We start from the raw sequence: 27,299 nt of genomic DNA, 5'->3' as shown, positions 1-27,299 counted from the left end.
TTTTAAAAAGCTACCGCTGCAAGAGTTTGATGTACTGTACTTAATCCCCAGATTGCCTCACTAATTCCCAGCAAGAGTCAATGTTAGCTGCAAGGCAGCATTTTATATGTGATGATGACAATAGCACTTGAAACACAAAATGGACTGGAGCCACACAGGGGAAATGGAGAGTGGTGCATACTTTTATGTGGCAGACCAATGGCTGCCACAGCAAACAAATGTGAATGACATATGTGTGTCTTTTAAGCACCCATGGGCATGATTCGACCAAGAGTGGGGTCTGAAATCAGTACAAAGGCACACACTTTGCAGACTCAATGTGCCACATCTCCAGCAGGAAGTTTACATAAAGACCTTCTTGAGAAAAGACAAGACTGAGGAAAGAACATTGTTGACAAACCAGAAGTGAGAATAGTTAGGCACAGGGCTTTAGAGACCTCAATCCAGATTCAGATGGAAGACTGCTAGGTACCAAATTGGAAGATAGGACCATCTTAAGGACCATGTTAAGAGGGAGATAGTAAAAGCACAACTTCAGGCAATACCAATGAGACGGAAACATGGAAGGTGCCTAAAGAAGCCAGGGTGGCTATCTAAAGAACTTTTAACTGAGTTAAGATTTAAAAAGGATGTGTACAAAAAATGGAAAGGGGGGAAACCACCAAAGAGGAATTCAAACAAATAGCCAGCACGTGTAGACACAAAGTCAGAAAAGCTAAAGCACAGAATGAACTCAGGCTTGCTAGAAAGGTTAAAAGCAACAAAAAAGGCTTTTATGGGTATGTTCGTAGCAAAAGGAAGAACAAAGAAACAGTGGGGTCACTCAGAGGAGAAGATGGTGAAATGCAAACAGGGGACACAGAAAGGGCTGAACTCCTCAATGCCTTCTTTGCCTCAGTCTTCTCCGATAAAGAAAACAATGCCCGACCTGAAGAATTTGGAGCAAATAATTCAGCAGAGGAAACACAGCCCAGAATAACTAAGGAGATAGTACAAGAATACTTGGCTAGTCTAGATGTATTCAAGTCTCCAGGGCCAGATGAACTGCATCCAAGAGTATTAAAAGAACTGGCAGATGTGATTTCAGAACCACTGGCAGTCATCTTTGAGAATTCCTGGAGAACAGGCGAAGTCCCGGCAGACTGGAGGAGGGCAAATGTTGTCCCTATTTTCAAAAAGGGGAAAAGAGAGGACCCAAATAATTACCGCCCAGTCAGTCTGACATCAATACCAGGGAAGATTCTGAAGCAGATCATTAAGCAAACAGTCTGTGAGCACCTAGAAAGGAATGCTGTGATCACCAATAGTCAGCATGGATTTCTGAAAAATAAGTCATGTCAGACTAACCTGATCTCGTTTTTTGACAGAATTACAAGCCTGGTAGATGAAGGGAACGCAGTGGATGTAGCCTACCTTGATTTCAGCAAGGCATTTGACAGGGTGCCCCATGATATTCTTGTAAAGAAGCTGGTAAAATGCGGTCTTGACTATGCTACCACTCAGTGGATTTGTAACTGGCTGACTGACGGAACCCAAAGGGTGCTCATCAATGGTTCCTCTTCATCCTGGAGAAGAGTGACTAGTGGGGTGCCACAGGGCTCTGTCTTGGGCCTGGTCTTATTCAACATCTTTATCAACGACTTGGATGATGGACTCAAGGGCATCCTGATCAAATTTGCAGATGACACCAAACTGGGAGGGGTGGCTAACACCCCAGAGGACAGGATCACACTTCAAAACGACCTTGACAGATTAGAGAACTGGGCCAAAACAAACAAGATGAATTTTAACAGGGAGAAATGTAAAGTATTGCACTTGGGCAAAAAAAATGAGAGGCACAAATACAAGATGGGTGACACCTGGCTTGAGAGCAGTACATGTGAAAAGGATCTAGGAGTCTTGGTTGACCACAAACTTGACATGAGCCAACAGTGTGACGCGGCAGCTAAAAAAGCCAATGCAATTCTGGGCTACATCAATAGGAGTATAGCATCTAGATCAAGGGAAGTAATAGTGCCACTGTATTCTGCTCTGGTCAGACCTCACCTGGAGTACTGTGTCCAGTTCTGGGCACCACAGTTCAAGAAGGACATTGACAAACTGGAACGTGTCCAGAGGAGGGCAACCAAAATGGTCAAAGGCCTGGAAACGATGCCTTATGAGGAACGGCTAAGGGAGCTGGGCATGTTTAGCTTGGAGAAGAGGAGGTTAAGGGGTGATATGATAGCCATGTTCAAATATATAAAAGGATGTCACATAGAGGAGGGAGAAAGGTTGTTTTCTGCTGCTCCAGAGAAACGGACACGGAGCAATGGATCCAAACTACAAGAAAGAAGATTCCACCTAAACATTAGGAAGAACTTCCTGACAGTAAGAGCTGTTCGACAGTGGAATTTGCTGCCAAGGAGTGTGGTGGAGTCTCCTTCTTTGGAGGTCTTTAAGCAGAGGCTTGACAACCATATGTCAGGAGTGCTCTGATGGTGTTTCCTGCTTGGCAGGGGGTTGAACTCGATGGCCCTTGTGGTCTCTTCCAACTCTATGATTCTATGATTCTATGATTCACCTGGTTCAGTGCTGCCCACCCTAACTGGCGCTGTCTACACTGATTTACTCAACTACTTCAGGGTTTTAGAAAGGAGTGCTCTTGTGTTCAGAGCCTGCTTGAAAGTCCCGCCCCCCAGCACCTGGTTGGCCACTCTGAGAAAAGGATGCTTGAAATATACCCGGAGTCGAGTGTGGAATTCATGCTCTTTATTCAGCTCATAGTAGCAAGGAATGAAAGTTCCCCCACAATATCTGCTTGATATACATTATTTACACAATGGGCCGCACGTGATTGGCTAATTCCGGGGTTCTCCTGTAGGCCAATCAGGTTGTGGATTCACTTCCCCCTGGAGCTGGATTGGGTGGCTCCTGCAGACCAATCATACTGCTGCATTGTTCTAGGACCAATCAGACTGCTGCATTCTGAATCCTATTGTTCTAGAACCAATCAGACTGCTGCATTTTGGATCCTATTCAACTCAGTACATAACAATGCTGAACTAAATGAAACACTAGCCTGACCAATAGGCTCATCTTATTTTCTTATGTGTATTTCCCAGTCCTGTGGGATTTTTTATTTATTTATTTATTTATTTATTTTTTGCAGACAAAACATGTGGCCTACCACTGAGCTGTAGATTAGAGAGCTCCTGAACTTTTCAAAGGAGATGGGCGAGTGCTGTTTCTCATCTGCTGTCAACCAACTGAATAATCGTTTAAGCTTCGTAAACCAATCAACGCATCCCAAACCCACCCTCAGAGGACCACGCTATGTATGATGGTGCGCAACGTTGCTTTTCCACTACTGACCTATGTGACTAGTTCAGAGGCCTTTGCTTTTCATTATGTTGTGAACAGCTTACTTTTAGCAATCTGGCAACTGTCACGAGCCGTGTCTCCTCCAAGGTGTCCTTCCTCCAAGATCTGTCTGCTCAGTTTCTCCCGAGCGATTATTTCTTCCCCTCCCTTCTCATTACTTTAATAGCAGCTTATCTGAGAATAGGAGAGAGTTTAGTTTGTCTTAATCACCTATATATTACTTAGAAGTAGCACAGAGGTAGCCTGACTCAGTGCTTTATTAATTCTCTTTGCTGTAAAGTGTCAAGAAGTCAATAGCCATCCAAAACTAGTCCGTAATGAATTAGGAATAGTGGATTCATTGACACAAACACAGAATAGAGCTGGGCACCCTCTCTCATTTGAAAACATGCATTTTCTGCTTTAAAAACAAACATATTGTTTGTTCCAATTAAAAAGGGACAAATGTTACACATTTCTCACGTTTCCATTTTTAATTTTCCTTTTTTAAGGTGATATATATATATATGTGGAGAATACGTGATTGTATTGTTATCCTCCACCCAAGCAGCAAGAGATTCCAGGGTTCAGCTTCCTTCGAATGAAGGTCAGCAGAAACTGTCTTGTCTTTGGGACACATGGTTTAATTTTCACATATATACAACCTGAGTATAGGATGGAGAGGCACACAGCATTAACACCCCAACAGATCTTGCGTCTCCATTAGGTTTCCAGACATTCCCCAAATCTATTATAGGTTCCGCATGAAGCAGAACGTATCTCTAAGTCCAGTTCTCTCATACACCAACTTTGGCTGCTCTTCTACCTAGCAACCAGGTGAGATCAGGGTGGGGGAAAGGCCAACCCATTTGTTTCTATGGCAGTGGAGCTCACTCTTTTGAGATGTAGATGTCAGGTACTTAGCTGTGTAGCTACAGTCATTACCTTGACAAGAGGTCTGAAGGGCAGCAGCATGGCAACAGGCCTTTTTTTGCTGTGGCTCCAGCTTGTGGAATGCTCTCCCTAAGGAGACTCGCCAGGCACCTTTAGGTGCCAGCCAAAAACATTTCTTTTCTCTCAGGGCTTTGGCTAATTAAACCATCTATGGCCTTTTAAACTGTTTCTGCTTGCTATTATGCTATTGTGGCGATCACACAGGGCCCCCGGACGTTTCACTGTCTATTGACCCTGTGCCACCACTGCGGTTGCTTTCTTCGCTGCCACCACCCTGCTTCTCACGGGGACACACGGAGTCCAGACAGTTGTTGACATAAACAAATAATCACGTTTATTTTTAAGTGCAGGAATAAGCGTATGGTTTCGGTTTATTTTTCTCTTGTCAGTTTCATAAATCTTAGTTCCTAACAACTTCAAGCTGAATTATGCCCAACTATCTATCTAACTTCCTAACAATTCCTCTCACTCCCTCACAATACAACTTGACCAACCTACTGCCTATTCCACCCTCTTCCTTCTCCAACACCCAAGCCTCAACTCCCAACTGACAAACCTCAACTCCCAACTCCCAAACCTCAACTGACTTTTCAAAACCTCCCACTCTACCTTTTACTCCCCCCTTGCATTCTCACTGGCCAATCACATCACACCCATTTTAACCCTTTCCTTGACCCATCCTAGGAGGCAAACCCCACAGCTATGTATTTTTGTATTTTTATATCTGTGATCTTCAGATGAAGTGTGGTACAGAACTTTAATTAATAATAGGAATAATAATAATAATAATAATAATAATAATAATAGTTTGGTTGGTCCACCAGGTTCCCTCTTGCACATTCTAGTCTCACTGATACTGAGCCATAGGTTTTAGAAGGTACGCAGACTGACTCCTAAAATTCATGACAATATAATTTCCACAGCATGTGTGGTTTTACCTGGCAGGATACATACACCAAAATCACAAATTGAGCCTATCATGTTTATTCAAAGTAAAACACATGTTGTTCACTAAAGCTGACTCTCATCCTAAGCATACATAAGATCAAAATCCTAGTTCTATTATACATATTTTATTTAGCAGTACAAAGTTAGCATAGATAAATTCACTGCAAATTCTGCTCTCCACAGGACATCATCAGTATACAGATTTTAAACACCTTTCGTAAGTTGTGTGGTGCTTTTATCCCTTACTGAAACTGCCTCAAATCTGACTCTCCCAATGTACTTAGCTGTGCAATGATTGCTCTCACACGGATGTTTTTATCTGCATTAAAACCAGACCTCCAGTTAATAAAGGAGCAGGTAGAAGTTGTTTTCCTGTGGGCATGTCTCCTTTCGTCTCGGAGAAGGATGAGACACATCCATTTTAATCTCTCTTCAGTCCCTGACCTCTCAAAATGGAGGCATTAGCCGGACTGTCTCTTCCTATGGCATGAGAGAATAGGTCGGGTGACTAGATCCCCAGTAAACTCTCCACACAATCATGTACAAAGCTACACCTATCGGAGCAGGAAATGCTATTTCTGATGCATGTTTATTTCACCTCTTCTGGTAGTTTCAAGACTCCTAGCAGCTCCCAAGTTGGACTAGTACGTCTCCTGAAAGGCCAAACATACTAACACCCAGATAGCAATTACTTGCTTCCTGATGTTTGTTTTGTTCATGCATGGTAGGTACCCTTGCAGAAAATGTACCTGTGGACGGATAGGTAAAGGTAAAGGGACCCCTGACCATTAGGTCCAGTCGTGGCCGACTCTGGGGTTGTGGCGCTCATCTCACTTTATTGGCCAAGGGAGCCAGCGTACAGCTTCCGGGTCATGTGGCCAGCAAGACTAAGCCGCTTCTGGCGAAGCAGAGCAGTGCACGGAAATGCCATTTACCTTCCCGCTGGAGTGGTACCTATTTATCTACTTGCACTTTGACGTGCTTTTGAACTGCTAGGAAATGCCATTTACCTTCCCGCTGGAGTGGTACCTATTTATCTACTTGCACTTTGACGTGCTTTTGAACTGCTAGGTTGGCAGGAGCAGGGACCGAGCAACGGGAGCTCACCCCGTCACGGGGATTCGAACCGCGACCTTCTGATCAGCAAGTCCTAGGCTCTGTGGTTTAACCCGCAGCACCACCCGGGTCCCTGTGGACGGATAGAGAGCGGCAAATATGCTGCCAACGAGCCCTTTTGTCCTCATTTGGCAAGGACGTCTACAACTGTGGAGATGAGAACAACAGTCATAAAGGCCTTGAAATCTCCCTCCTTGGCTGCTGACTACTGGAAAATTGAAAGGGTCCTAGGTTTCTGAGGGGAAATGATGTTTTCCTCCCCCCACTTATATTTTATTAAATTTTAAAAAATTTCACATATACATTCCAATACATTTTTTTTCCTTTTCTTTTGTTGGCTTCCCATCCCATTTTCCATGGTGTTTTTTTTTATTTCTCCCCCTTGCTGCACCCTGTCTTCTCTCTCTTATACCACAACAATAATACAAGAATCTCTTAATTCCTTCTCTCTCTTATACCACAACAATAATACAACAATAATACAAGAATCTCTTAATTCCTTCTGTTGCTCATCGTTCAAATCCTGCCTGCGAATTCATCATACAGTAATATTTCTTTAAATATTTCTTTAAATAGGCTTCCGTTCTTCCACAAAACAATCGTCGTTGGAGGGGAAATGATCTGTTACAGCTTTTGCCTGAAATCAAAGGAGGAAAAGAAAAGCAGACCCGCTTCGATAATAACACACATTACTACTACAACTTTTTAGGTTTCTGTTTACCTTTCGTCATAAGAACCCAGCGTGGGTTACAACAATATAAAAATTCTATATTCGAGTTTAATGTACAATCAGGAGAATAGGGCGGGTCCTAAAGTCTATGTGTGTCAGGTGTCAAGGGGCAGGGAAAACAGGTATATCTTTGGCATATAACAGAAGCTATGCAACAAGGATGCCAGATATACCACCGTGGAAAAGGCAATTCCATAGCTAAGGGGCCACCACAGAGAATGCCATCTCCTAAGCCACCCACCCCAAAACTTCTGTGGTCCCAATCTTCACAGTGACGTATTACCAGGCATTCAGCTGGAAGTGTTAAAAATAAACATGAGTATGCACTTCTAGTGGGAATATAGGCTTCTTAAGGTAAGCGTGGCAGCAATGGTTTTAAAAACCAAGTTCAGGCTGAATGTGTGGTGCGTTCATGAAAGTGTTATGGCACTGCTGTACAGTGGTACCTTGGGTTACATGCGCTTCAGGTTACATACACTTCAGGTTACAGACTCCGCTAACCCAGAAATAGTACTTCGGGTTAAGAACTTTGCTTCAGGATGAGGACAGAAATCATGCTCCGGCGGCGCGGCGGCAGCAGGAGGCCCCATTAGCTAAAGTGGTGCTTCAGGTTAAGAACAGTTTCAGGTTAAGAACGGACCTCCGGAACAAATTAAGTACTTAACCCGAGGTACCACTGTATTTTAATTTCAGTTTGTGTGACTTTTGGCAGCAAACCTCCCTCCCCCTAGTTTCTTCTTCTATCAATACTCGTTATGTCAAAAGTTTTTGTCCAGCTGGAACCTTTGCAGATCACAGATTTGTCAAAGAATATATATTATAATCTCAGAAATATTCTCTGCCTTGAAATTATTTTTGTTCCAAAAATACCATCAAATCTCTCACATAATGAGAACGCTGCCCTGTGCTACGGATGTTGTTGTTGGATGACTTGTACGTACTCTCTTGAAAAGGAATTTTAAGACCCCGGGGACCAAAAGTGCTGACTGCACTAACCTGCTCCCATCAGCCAAAGGCTGTTACCTTGTCTTCCAAGGCTTCAAGCTCCCCAAAAAGTTATTTAGAGAAAAGGGAATGTATTGCCCAGGGGCCAAGAGCCTCGCTGAGTCAAGCTTGACCGGGTGTAAGAGCTGCTATCCCACAGATAGAATTGCAGCTTTGTGTAATTTTCCCCCTGCTATAATTGGTCCCTCGGGAAACACATAGCACTTCCTGTTAATTTTACTGAAACCAGTGTTTGGAAAGTACTTTCAGAGACATACATGGGAAAGCACCGGAGAATATCAAGTACAGCCATTACTGGCAAAAGCCACCCCATATTTCCACAGTAATTTCAGGATTGTTTTATTTTTCATAAGATGATGATGATAATAATAATAATAATAATAATAATAATAATAATAATAATAGTAATAATAATAATATTTTAAAAATTGTATCTCGCCCTCCCTGACTGAGGCCAGGCTCAGAGCGGCTAACATCATAAAAACAGCACAATATGCATAAAAACAGACATCAATTAATTAAAATACATCTTAAAATTAATTCAGACAAGTTAAAATCTGGGCAGGTGGCAATTACCGGTTTTCATTTGAGAGTGGTTTATACTTGCCAGGACCAACTGTTTCCACTCACTGGCGGAGGAACCCAGTGGGGTGCCATTGTGGCTGCCGCCCCCCGGGCACCACGCCCCCAGGATGCATGCCAGGCCCCCAGGAAGAACGCCACGCCCCTGCGGGCAGCGCACCATGCCCCCAGGATGTGCGCCATGCCCCTGCAGGCTGCATGCCACGCCCCCAGGAAGCATGCCATGCCATCGGGGACGCATGCCAGCCACACCCCCGCCTGCTCTCCGCCCCCCACCAGAGCTTGAAGCTCCGCCACTGTTTCCACTGAGCATACAAGGACCTGTGAGCTGGTTGGGGGCCTCCTTTGGGTTTGTTTTATACAAAGGAAAGTAAGTCAAACTGCTTCCTGCCCAAAGGCGTGGTGGAACAGCTCTGTCTTGCAGGCCCTGCGGAAAGATGTCTTCATCAGCATCAGCCTCAATCAGGTCATAGGCCCATCTAGTCTAGCATCTTCTTCCTCGTGATTTCCAGTTACTGACATTCAGAGTCCTACTGTCTCTAACGGTGGAGGTAGAACATAACCACTGTGGCAAGTAGCCACTGATAGCCCTATCTGTGAATTTCTTTAAAGCCATCCAGCTTTTAAAGCCATTATCTTTATAGTACTTCATATTAAGTTCTGGCGTGGGTTGAAGTGGAAAATTAGTGTTATTGACAACAGTGACCCAGTGAGCTTCACAGCTGAGAGGGGATTTGAACCTGTGTCTTCCTAGTTCTGGTCTGATCTGAAATTCTAACAACTAAACCACTCCCTTGACTCAGAAAATTTTGCTGCGCAGGCACTGATTGTATTATGTGTGCACACAAGAGTCAATTGTCTCCAGTACGAACTTTACAGGTTAGGATTGGCTCTGTACAGTCCAAACAAGCAGCAATGTTAGCAAAATCACTTAAATAGCACCACCCGACCCCACCCCACTCACCATTCCCCCCCTTTCCCCATTTTCTTCCTAACCTAACACTGTATGTCACACTAATGTCTCACAACAAATGAAACTGATCTGTAGAAAACGCAGCTTGAAAAAAGAGACAATGCACACATTTTTGCAAACCAAGAAATCTTTAATAAAATATATATATTTAAAAGAAAAACAACACAGCTGAAGGTCAAAGCCCTCAGTTTTCACTGAGAAAACTGAACAAAGCAGTGTATAATCTGAGGAGAAATAAACAGAGATAGTTTGTCTTTCTGAGTTCAGGCCTCGTGTACACAGCGTGGAGACATTCAACCAAACATATAGAGGAAAGCTCCCTCAGAACTACACAGCGAATCAGAGCCCATGCAACCTCAGGGTAGATCATGCCACTCCACCAGGTTGCTAAGCAACACCTCCACACACACCCTTGGCTAACTGACTTTAACACTAGCAGAATTAACCCTTAAGTTATGAACTGAATGATCCCTGCTGTTGCACTTCTAACAAGTAGACACCATGCAATTTGCATCTGGAGAACACAAGGCTTTCTGTTTGTTTCCACAAGTGTATACATTAGGAATAGGGAACATATGCCCCCCCCAGATATTGTTGGACTCTCAACTCCCATAATCCTCAGCCAGCCTGGCCAGTGTAGCTCAACATCATCTATAGGTCCGCATGCCCCCCCCAATCCTTGCTGCAAACTTTTGAATAATTGTTTGTACCAAGAAACACATTTATGTACATTTATGATAGTTGGGTAGGGCGCATGCACTGGGTACATAAATATAACTGGCTCCTTTGTCCTGTTGATTAAAAAAACCTACTCTTTTGGAAAACACTTTAAAGTACAGTGTTCAGGAATTTCTAGCTATAAGGGTTTCTTTTATAAAACTGTCTCTTTTGTTCCCAGAAATGCGTGTGTGTCTGTGTGCACCTTTCCTGCCACTGCCAGTGGGTGTCCCAAAGTATTCTAAAAACAGATGTCACGAAGACTTTTAAGCTAGGAAGGGAAAGCACCAGAGCTCAGAAAGGAGGTTCTTCAGGCAAAATTGCCCTGTTTTTCAAAAGGGAATGTTCGCAGGAGTCCTGAGCCTCGGACAGCAGGAAACATCATGAAGTATTTAGTCTCTTTTGGCAAGCCAGGTAATTCTCCCTTCATCAAAGCGACATTGCAAGGCTGAACATTTCTCAGCAGAAAGCAGAGAAATCACCAGCCTGATTTCCTACCTTATATAAAGTGAGGTTCTTTTCACTGGATCATATTGGAGAATTAATTCCTATGCTATTTTCCCCTGCTCAGTCTTTTAAACGCTGACTCACATGGCCATGTTGCGGGGGGAAGGGGCTCTGTAGGAGAATGTTAATGCACTGTGAGGTCCTGCAAAATCATCCTCACCTTTGGTCTTATCACACAGCAGGAAAACTACATTCAAGCATCTTTGCACATACTCTGTATTATAGGCCACCATAACTTCTCCTATATTGTATTGGTGGTGGAATTCAGCCTGAGAGATGTTGGCTTGCCTGAGGATGAGTTATTGGCTGAGTATTTGAACATGGGACGCTGGTGGCGCTGTGGTCTAAACCACTGAGCCTCTTGGGCTTGCTGATCAGAAGGTCGCCGGTTTGAATCCCTGCGACAGAGTGAACTCCCGTTGCTCTGTCCCAGCTCCTGCCAACCTAGCAGTTCGAAAGCACACCAGTGCAAATAGATAAATAGGTACTGCGGCAACCCCATAGTCGCCTTTGACTGGACTTAACCGTCCAGGGGTCCTTTACCTTACCTTTTACCTATTTGTACAGGGGGCTCCCAAAGTCTCTCACCCAGCACTATACCACACCAGCTCTTTAACATGCTATCATGTGACTTTGCAAATACAAATTGCTCCATGCTGTTGGTGGTGGCTCTTCCGCCTCAAAGAAATGGCTTTGTGAATGCTTTCACATATATATGGAAAAGGTAAAACCATTAGCAAAGGTGTCATGGGCTTTGAAGACACTCAAACTCAGGACGCAATGGAGAAACGTGCTAGGAGGAAGGCACACTTGGCAAATCCACACTGTGATCAGCTCCTGCCCGGAAACCAATGTCCCCACTATGGAAGGATGTGTGGATCCAGAATTGGCCTCCACAGTCACTTATGGACTCGTTGTTAAAACCGTGTTTATGGAAGACAATCTTACTCGGCTACAAGTGACCGCCAAAGAAGAAGGTGTGTGTGTGTGTGTGTGTGTGTGTGTATGTGTGTGTGTGTGTGTGTGGAACTGGAGTGGGAATCACTGAAGGCACACAAGCTGTCAGAGTGATCTTGCCAAGTCTGACACCTTGGGTCATTGAAGGCCACCTTCAACAAGATTTTGTGTGCATGAGTCTCTTTGCGCCTGAGATACACACAGACATTATGCGATTTTCACCTTCTGTGCGTTTCCGCACTGTGCTTCCCTGCAGACCTGGGCATCTCATCTTAAAGAGAGGATTAGGAACAGTAATATCAGGACCTACACAGACCTTCTTTGAGAAAGATAAGCCACAATAATAAAGCTTAGGATGAAGAACTCTGATCTACCGGCAGAACAAGGAGGATGAAGTCTTATGCTATAAGGTGCTTAGCGTGATATATCCGGCTCGTGGTAAGTCAGGGTAGGGGAGTAAAATTGAATAGGCCTACAAATCTGTGCCAGAACTCTAGAGACGGTTTTGAAACCAATCTCAATAGTCCTGAGAATGTAGAGATTTTTCAAAAAACAAACAACTATATTCTCCAGAATCAATAGCAAAACCCTAACACACACGCTCCCGGAAACTGCATTACTTTTGCTTAGCGTGCCCTGTGAGGCAATGGAGACTTTTTCAGGGAAAAAGTTTAAAGGCCTACCTAGGGGATTTTACCAAGACCATGCTTCTTATCAAGGAAGCCAGGCCAGAATCCTTCGAACTCCTGTTGGAAGGTTCATGGAGAATGAGAGCAAAGGATTAGAGGCGTATGACGGTTATAAATTACGTGGAAGGGCTTTGCTCCCATCTGTCTGCGTCTCAAACAGAAGAAAGGCTGAGAAACTCTTTCCACAGAAAGGGTGAGTCTATGGGGGAAGCAGTTAGTAAGTCCTGTTATCCGCAAGCAGTGCTAGGGCTACAGATGCATCTCTTAGTGCAAAATGTCAGAGGGAAGTCAAAAGAGCTCCAAATATAAAAGAAAGGAGTCATTTCACCCCTCAAGGATCCCACACATTTCTGATTTCTCATGCTCCTCTGCATCCTAAGGAAGGCACATACTCTGTCTGGTGTGGTCACCGCCGTGCAAGTCTCCGGAGCTCTTGCAGCCCTGCCTCATTAGATAAGCACGTGTGTTTTCAGAGTAGCAGCGTTCCTTGATGTCGGGCCGCTAATTGTAATTCTGAATTATTCTGCCTTTCTCTGCTGTCCCCTGACAAATGGTTTGGCATGATGACAAGTAAACACCTTTATTAATAATATATAACCACGATAATTAAGAATGAAATGTTCCAGCCGAGCCAGCTAATTATTTATCATTTATCAAAGCCGCATGATGCAGCTTTAAATCACGTCTAGCTACACTTACGGAGGGAGGCAGAGGTTACTTTTTTCAGTGTGGGCTGCGAGGAACACGTCTCGCCACCCGTTCTCTCTGCGTTTTTTCCCCCCTTTCAGCAAATTAAGAGAGAAACACCAGTGCAGGCCAATGGTCCATTTACTGCACCTCCACATAACAGAGATGACTGGCAGGGTGGGGGGGAAGAGGGCTGAAGCATGACTGTGTTCAAAGCATCTCCGCCAATGTGCTGCCCCCCCCCCCCCCCGCTGTACATAAGAAGAGCCTGCTGGATCAGGCCAGGGGCCCAATCTAGTCCAGTATCCTGTTCTCACAGTGGCTAACCAGGTGCCCGTGGGAAGCCGTCAAACTGGACCCGAGCACCAGAGCACCCTACCCTTTTGTGGCTTCCAACAACTGAAGCATTACTGATCACAGCCATCATGGCTAGTAGCCATCAAGAGCCTTCCCCTCCATGAATCTGTCCAACCCTCTTCTAAAGCCATCCAACTTGGTGGTCCATCACTGCCAGTATTTATTCACACGGTAAATACTTAGTATTTACCATATAGATCAGGGTCTGGGACCATCATGGAGAGTTAGGTATTGGGAACCTTCGCAAGTCCATGGTTGCAGACCCTAGAGGACAGATTTCTGGGGGCCGTGTACCAGTAATAGATGAGGGGGTCAGAGGCAAAATTGGGGGAAAGAGGGCCTTTGCGTGGTGGCATCCCTCCCACCAGATGTCAAGGAGGTAAGTAACTATTTAAACTTTAGAAGACATCTGAAGGCAGCCCTGTACAGTGGTACCTTGGGTTACATACGCTTCAGGTTACATACGCTTCAGGTTACAGACTCCGCTAACCCAGAAATATTACCTCGGGTTAAGAACTTTGCTTCAGGATGAGAACAGAAATCATGCTCCGGCAGCATGGCAGCAGCAGGAGGCCCAATTAGCTAAAGTGGTGCTTCAGGTTAAGAACAGTTTCAGGTTAAGTACGGACCTCTGGAATGAATTAAGTACTTAACCTGAGGTACCATTGTATAGCGAAGCTTCTTAATGTGTAATGTCTTATTATGTTTTTATATATGTTGGAAGCTGCCCAGAGTGGCTGTGGCAACCCAGTCAGATGGGCAGGGTAATAAAACAACAACAATAGTACTAGTGCTAGTAATAGTACAACTAGTAGTAATAGTAGTAATAATAGTACTAGTACTAATAATAGTACTACTACTACTACTAGTAGTAGTAGTAGTAGTAGTAGTAGTTATAATAATAAGGCAGCACCTTAACCTTGTATAGCAGGCTTCTTTTCAGCCATGCAAAAGTCAGCAACCCTTCATCCTCACACACCTCTCCAGCCTTCACCCATTGCAAGCAAGAGGCATTATCACAGTTACATGACACATTCCAGCCACAAGAAAGCATTTGAGGCTTTTGTGGATCAGAGCCAATGTGGGGTGCAGCCTGTGGAGAGAAGGTGTGGCCTGAGAAGGTGGCATGAAATAATAAAGAGCATTGAAAGCTGGATAAAGAGGCCTGGGGAGACACATTTCATCTCTGGCCTGAGGTTCCTTGCCCCCTTATGGGGCAAGCCAATATTTTTTTGCTGTGTGAGGCCAGGACAAGACCGGCCCCTGTCCCGTTTTCAATCTAAAGAAGTTGACTGGGCTGGTGGTTGGAATCTTACTTCAAAACTGGCAATGGGGTTGATATTCTTCACTGACCTTCTAGTTTAGGGGGCACAGGCTGCCCAATGTTGCTGTGATCTACCAACGAAGAGAAGTACCCATGTTTTGGCTTCATATTGCAGGCATAGCAGGCCAAAATGTCTGCCATGGCTCTCTTGCTAAGAGAATCTATTTGGTACAACAGTGGAGGAGGCAGACAAATGTGCCAATACCAAGGAGAGATAGAGACACCAGACAGCGAAGAAAGAACTGAGGCAAAAAAACCCCACAAAAACAAATGCTGTGTCTTTCAGCGGCCGCTAAATGACCCAGTGAGATAAAAGAAGTCTTGATTGTGCTACTCCGTACCTGGCTCTTTTCAGATTAATGTTACTGTACTGGGAATGTTAGTTTACGGTAGAATTCGCTGGAGTCTGAAGTGGTGCAATTGCAAAGCAATTTGTGGCTGAGGTAATTCACAACTGCTTCCCTTCGCAGCAGCTTTACAAAGAAAGCCAGATAAACCAAATTAAGCCGTGGGCTTGTTTTGTATCCCAGCAAACCACTGTGCAGTCCAGCTTTTTTTAAAAAAAAATATTGTGCAAGGCTCAGGCCGCAACCTAATTAGTTTGCAGGCAATTTCCTCCATCGCCAATTTATCTTATGCATGTTTACTATGAAGTAAAATCCACTAGGTTCAATAGGGCTTACTCTCGGAAGGAGTGCATAGGAATGCAGCCTTAAGAGTTAAAACTGCAAAAAGGGCTCAGCACCATGCCCATTAGGGACGTGGGTGGCACTGTGGGTTAAACCACAGAGCCTAGAGCTTGCCAATCAGAAGGTCAGTGGTTTGAATCCCTGCAACGGGGTGAGCTCCAGTTGCTCGGTCCCAGCTCCTGCCAACCTAGCGGTTCGAAAGCACGTCAAAGTGCAAGTAGATAAATAGGTAGCCCTCCTGCAGGAAGGTAAATGGAGTTTCCGTGCGCTGCTCTGGTTCACCAGAAGTGGCTTAGTCATGCTGGCCACATGACCCTCAGCCAATAAAGCAAGATGAGCGCAAGTGCATGGAACATCCTGTCAATGCAGAAATAGCACACACGTTCTGGAGTTTAATAACACACGACCACAAGAACTGATTAACAATGTACAAATTACCCAGCAAGCGATTCACTGATATTTTCAGGAACTGTTATGTTGTTCACCTTTTATTACCTGAAAATACCACCATTGCCAAAAGCTTCCACATGATAGAAACTTCTTTCAAACAGAAGGGGGTGTGGTCAGGGCAGCGATAAAAGAAAACTGAAGAATTCAAAGCTCAAAATCTTCCCTCTACTCCTAATTTCTGTACAGCTGATTCCTCTATGGATTTATGGATGCAGCTTACTTCCTTCTGAGTCAAGGTCTTTTCCAAGTGGCGGTAAGTGATCTCGTAACAATGGCTGGTCCTTTTTGTCCTAGGAAACAAAAACCAGATGTTGGAGAGTTATACGTCAAATAAAAAAAATATAGAGAAAGAGCACGCCCTCACAGTTATTTCCTGCTTTTTCTTGTCTTGTTGTTAATTACATATGCCAATACAAGGGATGGAGCATAATGAATAATTCACTTACAAGGAAGAGAAACCAGCAAAATTTGTTTTGTAGCCCCACTTGTATCTCAAAGGTACAACCATCATGCTTTTCAACTTTTAACATTCTTTCCCATCTTGAAACCTTGTACCAGTGGTTATGTGCCCCTCTGCTGAGGTGCCAGAGGGAAGTCAATTTTAAAATCATCGGTGGGGCGGGGGGATTGCGACTGCGCCTTGGGATCTTCTGCCTGCTGTGAAATATCTAAAATATCTAAAAAGAAGAAGGGGGTCAGGAAGAGGAGGAGGTGAAGAAAACCCTAGCAGCCAAAGAGGCATATGTAAAATTCTCACTGATGATTAAATCAATGATTTAACTCAAGCAAGTGAACCAATCCACATTCCCCAGGGCACAAGGGGACACACACATTCCCCAGGGCACAAAAACACACATTCAAAGGAGACAGGGTTCGTACAAGGAGGGTGAGTATTATTTTACTCTGTAAAACACCATGTACATTGATGGTGGCGGGTAAATCAAAAATAACCCTTCATGCATGTGATGAAGTGGTCTCTGGTCCACAAAGCTTATGCCACAATAAATCTGTTAGACTTTATGGTGCTACAAGGCTCTCTCCTGCATTTGATGTATGAGTCTTATTCTCAGTGTGTGTGTGTGTGTCACACACACACACACACACACACACACACACACACACACCCCCCTAATGGGAGGGGGGACTGGGGAAGGTAAACAGTCGGGCCAAAAGGTCATTGAACGTAAGCTTAGGCCACGATAAATCTGTTTGTCTTAACTGTGCTACAAGGCTCTTTTTTCTGTTTGTTGTAACACAGCTGTCCTGCCTGAATCCTAAAATAAATGTCCAATCACGCAAGTCGATTGACTTTTTAAAAAATCAACAAGCACGCGCTTGGTAATGTATTTAGACTGGTACCACACAGTCATATTACGCAGTGTGGTTCTGTATTAAATTTCTGTATGGGTTTCTTGGGGTGGGAGGGATATTTATTACCCACCCTGGGACCTTAGGGCGAAGGGCAGGTATCAAACAAACAAACAAACAAACAAACAAACACTACTGCCACATGCAGAACGTCCTTAAAGAGGACAAAAACAGGCAGCTTTAAAAAAAAGGAAAGAGCTATGCGCCACTTAGGTGGTTAAAGGCTGCACCAATCGGTGGATCCTTTACCTGGAAACGTTGAAAGCCACTACTGCAGAGAACGCAGTTTGAAACACTGTCAAGAGCCGAAATACCCAGCCAGAAAAACTCTTGAGCCTGCAGTTCTGCTAGGTCAACAAATGCTAAGGATTAACACTGAGTAAGGAGGACATTATTTACCCAAACTGCACCTTCTGACAACTCCATCCGGCCTGCAATCACACAGCCTCTTTCTCCTTTCATTAAGCTTTAATTGATCTTAGCGTCACAACATACTCAGCCACAGCCTGAGGCTTTCGGGTAATGAAACACAGTAAATACACTGGAGTGCCACACAAGGGACGATGGGGAGAAACATAGCGCAGATATATTGATGGATTCTCGTGCCAAAAGGAGCATAAATAAAAACACCCCTCAGCAAATAAAATGGCTGAAACAAAATACATTATTTTGTGTAATAGTGGCAGGAATGATTGCATGATCAGCATTCCATATATGTTGACAGCAATGTCTACAGCTAAAGTTCATATGAACATAGGAGGCTGAGAGCTAAACCAGATTAAAAACATGCTTGTCTCTTTCATATGTGTGCATTTTAAAATAACAGTTGTGTGTGTGGAGGGAGTGTGATCTGGATCAGGACCATGACCTGGGCAAATGGGGTTTAATTCGTCCCCCTAACCGCACAGCTTTCCTGCTGAAAAATCTCCCTCCAGAAGGCTGCCGTTTACAAGGGATATTGTGGAAGGATGTGACGAGAGTGAAAGGGTGATTATCCTCATGTGCTCATGAGGTCACAGTTTCCCCTTTTGCAGGCATGTCCAACTTGAAGTTGACTGTGATCCACGATGCAACATAAAAACTGGCACCCAGGGATGGGTGCAGGGTGGGCGGGCGCTGGCTGCTTCCCCCAATATGGCAGGGGTGGATGCAGGGAGGGTGGGCACACACCGACGGGGTAGGGGTGGGCACGCGCAGCGTCAAAACAGCCCCAACGTCTCCAGCAGAGGGCGGGTGGTGATTGACCAAAATTCATCGCAGGATCTACCCATCGATCGCCATTGACGTGTTGGACATGTCTGCCCTATTGCAATGGGTTGGTGGAATCAGAAAATGGGTCTTCTCAGCAGTGGCCCCAAAGTTCTGGAATTCTATTCTGAGTGAGATCCGGCAAGCACTATCCCTCAGCATTTTCAAATGGTCCTTACAGACTCATCTTTTTACAATATCCCTTAGGGGCTAAATTACTAGCTAGGCTTTAGATGCTGATATGGTCATTACTGCTTTGACAAATCATTGCTGCCATATTATTGTAATATTGGTTTGAATGAAGTCTATGTCTACGCATTTTCAATGGCTTTTAACCTTCTATTTTACGCATATTAGTACATACACAGTTTGTAAATACGCACTTTGGGAGGCATCCCCGCTCTTCCCCTAAAAGTGGTATATAAGTTAAATAAACAAAAGAAAGAAAGAAATCTCAATTCTGCTTCCTATCCCCACCCCTGCTATTTGAAAAGAAGAGGAGAAAACCAGAGAGACAAAGAGTGTCTTTAACATTAAATCCAGTTTGGCCCTTATGCAGGTCATTAGTCTTTCCATTTACCTCAGGTATTACCTATTTATTTATTTATTTATTTTCAGTTCATTTACCTCAGTATTACCTAATTTGTTTATTTAGTCAGTCCATTTACCTCAGCATTTCCTCATTATTTATTTATTTAGTCAGTTCATTTACCTCAGTATTACCTCATTTGTTTGTTTGTTTATAGCCAACCTTTTACTCTAAGGGGCTCAAGATGGCGCACATTTCCCCCCCCTTCCTCATTTAATCCCCACAACAACCCTGTGGGGCAGGCTAGGCTTAGAGACGGTGACTGACTGACTGGTCCAAGGTCACTTGGGGAGCTTCATGGCTGAGTGGGGATTTGAACTCTGGTCTCCTTGGTCACAAGTCGACGATCTAACCATTTATACCACATCAACACTCATGGACCACGCTGCTCATACGCTGAAGACTGCTACACCCTTTACTCAGTTAGTTCTGCAACAATTATAGGGCTCTCCATCCATGCGAGAGAGGCTAGAGGAAAATATTGCAAAGTGATTAGAGCTGACAAACAATGGCTATTTCCTCTCTGCGTTATGCTCTCGAAACCGCCACATCTAACAGAGTGCAGATGATTGCTCTAAACCATGCTATAAATTTTGGAGCTGACCATTATTGCGCTTGGCTCCAAGCCAGCTAATGGCAAGATGGCTGAAGCTTGTGTGGCATCACACTGTCAATGGGAATATGATTTAAACCCACCCCCCACCAATATACATGAGTGAACCAGCGTAGACTTAAGACCTACTCCTCTTGCTTTTTTTAAGGGGCAAAAGTAAGGGGGTAGGACTATATACAGCACCCAGATGGCATGGGATGAAGTGTGTGCCTTAAGCCAGACAGGCTTTTTTCCCCAAAAAATTTTTTTATTCATTTTATAACACAAATAAACAACATAAACAGAAAAACAAACAATACAAACAAATTCTTGTCTTATCCTTATTTTTCCTAAACATTGTTAGGTGAGCTTCCCCAAGTCCTCCCATCTGATTTTCATTTTACCTCATCTTTAGCAGTTTACATATATCATAATGGAGTGGCAAGGTACAGGGCAGAAAGGGAGCTGTTGCTTCAGCAACAGGGCACCAGCAAGTGAAGCTTGAGATGGTAGACACACAGCCCAGCACTATTGGAAATTTGGACTGCAAGAGATTTAAACTGAGGTTTTCATCCTTTTGCAAGCTCTTGACGTTTTTGAAAGACCACACCCACAATGTTGTTGGGCTGTGTGTCCACTGGTGTTAGTCTAGGACAGCCTTTCTCAACCTGTGGGTCCCCAGGTGTTGTTGAACTACAACTCCCATCACCTCTAGCTAGCAAGGCCAGAGCTCAGGGATGATGGGAGTTGTAGTCCAACAACATCCGGGGACCCATAGGTTGAGAACCACTGGTCTAGGACACCTTTGGACTGAGAGTGGCATTTGGCCCCAGGAGCTTGAAATATTACTCTGCTTCAAAGGCTTACGAAAACAGTGGAAACAGTGGAGGTGCCAATGGACTCTGCAGCCGGTGTTGCTTTTAGCCTTGGGGCACTCATATGCTCCTCTGATACCTGATGTGAAATTCTCCTTCTCACATGCTGGAACCGCGAAGTTAGCTAGTGGCTGGATTGTGCTGCTTTTAGTAGGAATGCTCGCAAGTGGTCCGACGGACTGCCTGTCAAGCACGCAGTCATGACAAGGTAACTTCCAACTTGACCTCTAATGCTTTGACTCCGCTAGGCAGCCACATACAGGGCTTAAAGTCTCCTGGACTTAAAATGAGGCTAGAACAGCTGACATCCTTCACACCGATGGATGGTAACCTCAGTGCTCCTTCCAAGAGTAGACAGGTCAGGAGGAAACAGGCCTAGCAAGGGGACAGTGGCTGAAATAAAGAGTTTGTGGGAGATGTACAGAGAAAACTCTGCTTTGACATGTTGTGAGGACTGTTGAGTGAGATTAAGGTGGCTGATGGGATAGCCAAGTCCAACGATGCTTGGCTTGAATGCTACAGACTTTGATATATTAAGCAAATGATGCACAATGCACAAGAACCTAACATAAAACAAGCTAGTGTAAGTTAAGCTGCCAAATCCCTGGAGCCCTGGGTGCCCACAAAATTCCCCACTGCATGGCACCCACGGCCCCAAGGCCAAGCTGGCACTCCTGTAAGTTGCTAAAACGTTACACCCCATTCAAACCCTGTTTGGCAGTGGGGACTGTTGCTCTGGCTAAGACTTGCAGATGGGGGGAAAGCCTTTAAAATAGTGTTCTGTGCCTGGTTGCTAAATCATGAGATTGCGCTGAAGGCGTTTAGGATCCAGTATGGTCATCACCAACTTCTGGCAGGACCTTAAAAAGAGTATTTTAAAAACCAAGTATAGAAGAGTAAGACGTATAGACCTCACTGAAAAGCTTACACACAAGTTACAACAGGCAAGAGGAATAAAATATAAGGACTCTTTTGCTAGAGACTAGTGAAGCTTGATTCCACATCTGAAAGTGGAAACCAGTCCCTAGGGATTATACTAGCATACAGACTTCATGATAACCGGTTTTCATATATATTCCTATTTATAGAAAGGTTGACCATTATTGTGTGGGAATTGCTATTGCAAGGGTGAAGATATCTCCAGAGTGGGGTGCTGTGATGTTATTGTTGTTGATTTTGATTATGTAACACAGCTGTAAAATGAGAATAAAAAATTAGAAGCAGCAGCAGCAACAACAAGGCCTGGAGACAGATTTTCAGTCCTGTGAGTTGAAGATAATGTAGAAAAGAGGAGTAAACTCATACCAGTTTTGCCCTGGCAAACAATTTTGTAGGTTTGGATCATAATTTCAAAAACTTTAAATGCTTGTTTGATCAGAGGCAACAGGATAGTAGAAAACCATAGTAAGTGGAATATCTCTCTCAAACCACTCCCAATTCTCTTTTAAAAAATTACGGTTTGATTCCAGCCTTAATTGTATTATTACAGCCTTGTGTGCTGGAAGAATAGACAGAAGCAGGTGATTATACTATGCCAAAAATGTCACTTTGCTAAAATACCATCTGTATGCTCTAGAGGAGAGATGCTTAGCTGCACAGACCATTTCTCAGAAAGTCTGCCACAACAATGCAGCCATCTGCTGGCCTCGGTCACCGAGGCTTTTTTGTCTGAAACATTTCCAAGAAAACAGGAACCCAAAGATTTGGGGATCTTCAGCCAACATGGAATGAAGAAGGTATCCATGACACTGAGACAAAAACACACCATCCATATGCACACATATAAGAATTTCTGAAACTACACCAGAAATGAACTCAACTCCTTATCAAGTTAACCAAATTATAATTTAGCTGAAGGAAGTCCCAAAGAAAGATGTATTGGAAACCACCCCAGGGATTTTGAGTTCTGACTGTTAATGGTGTTTGGACCTATGCTAGTAAGGTTTGCCCCACATAAAATCCATTAACCAGTAGACCAGTTTATTCCTGTAAATAGCAGGAGCACCGCCTTGCCCCCACAACTGAGGGGGCCTGAGGTCACGCAACATCAGAATGCTGTGTGCACATGCCCCATGGCATGCATGTTTGACGTTGCAGGGTGTGTGGACGTGTTGTGCAGGCGCCCTGCAGTTGGGACGCTGCAGAACTTTGGGGGCCCCCAGCCCCTTCAGTGAACATTTTGTTTGGGGGGCACAGACCCCCACGGCCCTGCATAGATGGCACCCCTGGTAAATAGAGTGAATGTCAGCATGGAGGGGGGATCCATAGCTTCCAATACAGAATGGTGACCTTGAGTTTGACAGACTTAAGAAAGGAGAAGGTTTGCAAGAACTGGAATGCAGTGTATTATCAGCCACTTTATAATGCAGAATATGCAGGAGCCTGAAGTTCAAGCATATGACCTATCTCCACTTCAACCCTTCAGCTACACCCTTGTGCGAATTAATTGAAACAAAGCATGTTTTCTATCTTACTTGTAATCCTGTACTCAAAGCAAGCACGAAAAGTCAGTTTGATCATTTTTTATGTTTTAATGATGCAATCATTATGTCAGCAGCTACTGTATTGCATCAGATTGTAGAATCCTGTCCGACCGCAGTACTGTATGATGCAATCATTACATCAGCAGCTACAGTATTTCACCAGCTTTTGATTTGACCGCCGTTCGAGATGGATGTGACACCTAGGAAACGTATGAAGATCGTAACTCTGAACACACAGCTAAGCAAAAAGGATCCCCGCAAGAGTGGACTATGGAGACGCTCATTCAGGTGCTGATTCAGGTGTGGTACAGGGATCCAAAAATCAACAGTGAACGTTTGAAACTAGTAGACTCCATGCCAAACCATGTTCAAATGCTGCTTAAAAATAGTGGAGGTCATATCAGTAAGAGCTGTTCGACAGTGGAATTTGCTGCCAAGGAGTGTGGTGGAGTCTCCTTCTTTGGAGGTCTTTAAGCAGAGGCTTGACAACCATATGGCAGGAGTGCTCTGATGGTGTTTCCTGCTTGGCAGGGGGTTGGACTCGATGGCCCTTGTGGTCTCTTCCAACTCTATGAGTCTATGATTCTATGATATCCGTTACTAATGTACGTATATGTGAGTTCTGTACACGTACATGTGAATTTTGTACAATAAACTACTAAATTCATTATTTGTTTCAATTAATTTGTACGAGGCTGTACAGTAGCTTTAGGGTGGTACTAGCCATTCAGGTCAGGGCAATGGCACAGAAGGAAAGGGTTAGACCCTCTTTTCCCACCAGCAAATGCTAACTGGATGGTTCTACCATATCTGTCCCTGGTTCTATGCCGTTTTATATTTTATATTTAGATGTTTAATAGTTGTATTTAACTTCTGTTATTGGGTGGCATTTAATTGTTAGAAGCATGTAAACGAATGAACGTGTAGTTTGAACCAGAGACAACTAAGAAGCGAGGGGAATTAGACTCTTTGACCGAGTCAAAATGAAAGACGAAGAGAAACACTGACTAGGCTACTCTACACCAAGACATTTTGTTGCAGACCTCATTCGTCTTTACTGGATTATTATTTTTTAAATCCAACAGAGCAGTCTTGGCATGCTTCCTTCAGGAGGGAATTTCATAATGTGTGTACCACAGTTGAAGAGCACCCATCCATTTTTTAAACCAGGCAGAGTTAGGCAGGTGTCAGGGTCCTATAAATTCACAGACGTTTGAGAGGTCAGTCCTCGTTATTTTCAATAAGGTCTTTGGCTCCCTTGATTACAAAGGCACATTTTTTAAAGTCTGGAGAACTACCTGCAATCACCCAAGAACTCTACAAAATTAAAGCATTCTTTATAATTCAGTGGACACCAACAACCTTCTATAAGTAATTTCTTTTCATTTACATCCTTACAAAATGAGAGGGCTGGATTTTGTATGGGGGATAGAGCGATTTTTTTTTTAAAAAAGAGAAGTGTGGTACCTTTTTCAGTCCTTATTACTAATAGATCAAACCAGAAAGTTATTAATAATCAGGAGGAACTCCCCCCCCAATTACATGTTAATACTAAAGGCTACAAAAAGCATTACTAAAAATAAGATTACTGTCAGATTAAAAATGTATTCAAATAATAAACTAAAAAGAGAATTTATAAAAGAATTTAAAACAAATTGGAAGGAAGCAAGGCCAAATCAGAGTGGCAGGAGGTGTCTAGACATTTCCCTTTAATGTTTAAATCCATTCACTAGGTTAATATCCAGGGAGTTCACCTTAGAACTGTTCAGTGTGAGAAAACAGGCCAAATATTGGCCCATGCAAACAATGCAAATATCTTTTCCTCTCATGATCAAACACTGTAACCATGGTTGCAACAAAAATAGACAATGAGATGCAGTGCTTTTAACGAAACTGAGATAAATAAGGAAACACTTAAGGCGAAATTAGAGGAGAAGAACAGGGCCAAAAATGGCAAAGCTGTGTCGCATTCCCCCTCCTCTCCCCTTTAACACGTAGTAATAGAAATATGCAAAACAGCATCATCATGTTGTGCATTTCTACACTTCCCCGCTGTGGCAGTGGGTTGGGAAACACACATCGTGATGATGTCATCTCACACCTTTCTGTAACTGAAAGTTACTGCGGAGTCTCAAAGAGGAGTTCGACAGAATGGTAGGGTTTTCAATTTTAGCCACACACCCTCATGTTTCTTGTCACATCTGAAGAAGAAGAAGAAAATACCCAACTTCTACATGGAACGCTCTCCAAAGTTTGCAAACAAATTAAGGAAAGCATGCAACAATCCACTTTTTCATTTTGCACAATACATGAACTTCGCTTTACCCAATTTATTCTTGCAAGGAGTGGAACAGTGGATGAAAGTGGAGGCAGGGAAAGTTATGGTGCTGACCTTTAAAGCCCTAAACGGCCTCGGTCCAGTATATCTGAAGGAGTGTCTCCACCCCCATCGTTCTACCCAGACACTGAGGTCCAGCACCGAGGGCCTTCTGGCGGTTCCTTCACTGAGAGAAGCCAAGTTACAGGGAACCAGGCAGAGGGCCTTCTCGGTAATGGCGCCCGCCCTGTGGAACACCCTCCCACCAGATGTCCAAGAGAACAACAGCTACCAGACTTTTAGAAGACATCTGAAGGCAGCCCTGTTTAGGGAAGCTTTTAATGTTTGATGTATTACAGTATTTTAATATTTTTGGGAAGCCGCCCAGAGTGGCTAGGGAAGCCCAGCCAGATGGGTGGGGTATAAATAATAAATTATTATTATTATTATTATTATTATTATTATTATTATTATTATTATTGAGATTGGCATTAGAGAAGCCTCTAGCCTGGCCTATTAGTTAGACTCACTGCTCTGGCTTATTTCTGTGTCGTATTATTGCTTCACTGTATCTGGTTATTGTTAACTGTTGCTCACATAGTTAATCCTTTATTAGGTGCTTTCCCCCCTTAAAAACAAATGTTTAGGGCTACTCTCATTTTGACTCAAGAAAACCACCATTTTATAACTCAAATTGGGGGAAATAAATACAGTAAATGGACAAAAGCACAAAAATTCACATGTTTAGGGGTATGTGTACCCTTCTCCCCACCCCTTGAAAAAAGCACTGCCTTTATTTATTGAATTTCTATCTTGCTCTTGCTCCCAAAGGAGCCCAGGGTGTCAAACAACAAGTGATAAAACATCTTTAAAAGGCTTGTTGAAAGAGGAAAGTCATCAGCAGATGTCCAAAAGGGATCAGAGATGGCACATGTCTAATATTCAAGGGGAGGGCCAGTTCCACAACCCAGAAGGCCGAACTCCTACATTGTGTGGAACAGACAACACACGCAGCTGCAGGTATCAGAAGGTCCTAGGGTTGCAGTGTACCATTGCAGTAGTCCTTACCCGAGCCTGCACTCACATTTGCTGGTATTGTAGCTCACAGATCAGACACTAAGACCACAATCCTGAACACAACTTTACAGGCTGCTTATGAATGAGTGACTTCCAGCCCAACTTCACAGGTAGCATTTACAGAAGCCCATCTCCACTGATCTCTGAATGAGCTGAAGAATTCTCCTCTGTGCAGGGAATTAATGTTGCCCATGGGAGAAGCCATAATTAGCAGAGTGAACGGAACAATCTTGTTCAAACGGGTTAAATTCTGAGCAATTTTAAATTATCAAAAGATTAGGGGGAAAGCAGAAGGTGACAGAAGGAGGAAGAGAGATTCAGTAGAATAAAAAAAAAACCCAACCCACAACACTTTTGATTTTAAATGCTAATCTTAGGGCTGTTTTGAACTTTTAAGAGCCCATGTGACCACTATAATTGCATGAGCAGAGACATATGGAAGGAGAAAACTCATGCATTTCCCCTGAGCAAGGATTTTCTCTGAGTGCCCCAGGCGCCCCAAAGTTTCTACTAAGATTCTGCACAAGTTTCTGCCTGCCATGTTAAATGGTTCAAAGAGACACTCATCTCTGTCAATGCCCTCTTCGCACTTCCAAGCCAGCTTACTCTTGGGAAAGTGGCAGGAAAACAGGAGCAGTCAAGGCTCCCTAGGAAAAGGCTGACAATGACTACAAACCTAGTCAAGTCCAATCTTCAAAGTGAGTTTGCACTCAGCTTGTCATA

At 43.8% G+C, this 27,299-nt stretch overlaps 2 protein-coding genes across 5 annotated transcripts in view; one reads left to right on the top strand and one right to left on the bottom strand.

Moving 5' to 3' along the window:
• The window catches only part of F13A1 (coagulation factor XIII A chain), a 217,369-nt gene extending 201,928 nt beyond the window's left edge, over positions 1 to 15,441 (top strand). The window contains exon 16 of the transcript XR_014550598.1: positions 14,021 to 15,441. The gene's annotated coding sequence lies outside the window, so the exon portion shown is untranslated. The remainder of the gene's footprint in view (positions 1 to 14,020) is intronic.
• A 593-nt stretch (positions 15,442 to 16,034) lies between these two features.
• The window catches only part of FARS2 (phenylalanyl-tRNA synthetase 2, mitochondrial), a 214,550-nt gene continuing 203,285 nt past the window's right edge, over positions 16,035 to 27,299 (bottom strand). For all 4 annotated transcript variants that reach the window (XM_083623952.1, XM_083623954.1, XM_083623955.1 and 1 more), the window contains one exon: positions 16,035 to 16,317. In XM_083623952.1, the coding sequence (XP_083480078.1) occupies positions 16,179 to 16,317 (139 nt within the window). In that variant the 3' untranslated portion in view covers positions 16,035 to 16,178. The remainder of the gene's footprint in view (positions 16,318 to 27,299) is intronic.

Source organism: Podarcis filfolensis (assembly GCF_964270895.1).
Source record: "Podarcis filfolensis genome assembly, chromosome: 7".
In the NCBI taxonomy this organism is placed as follows: Eukaryota; Metazoa; Chordata; class Lepidosauria; order Squamata; family Lacertidae; genus Podarcis; species Podarcis filfolensis.
The sequence above is the reverse complement of the archived record's forward strand: the minus strand, read 5'-3'. Positions and strand labels throughout refer to the sequence as shown.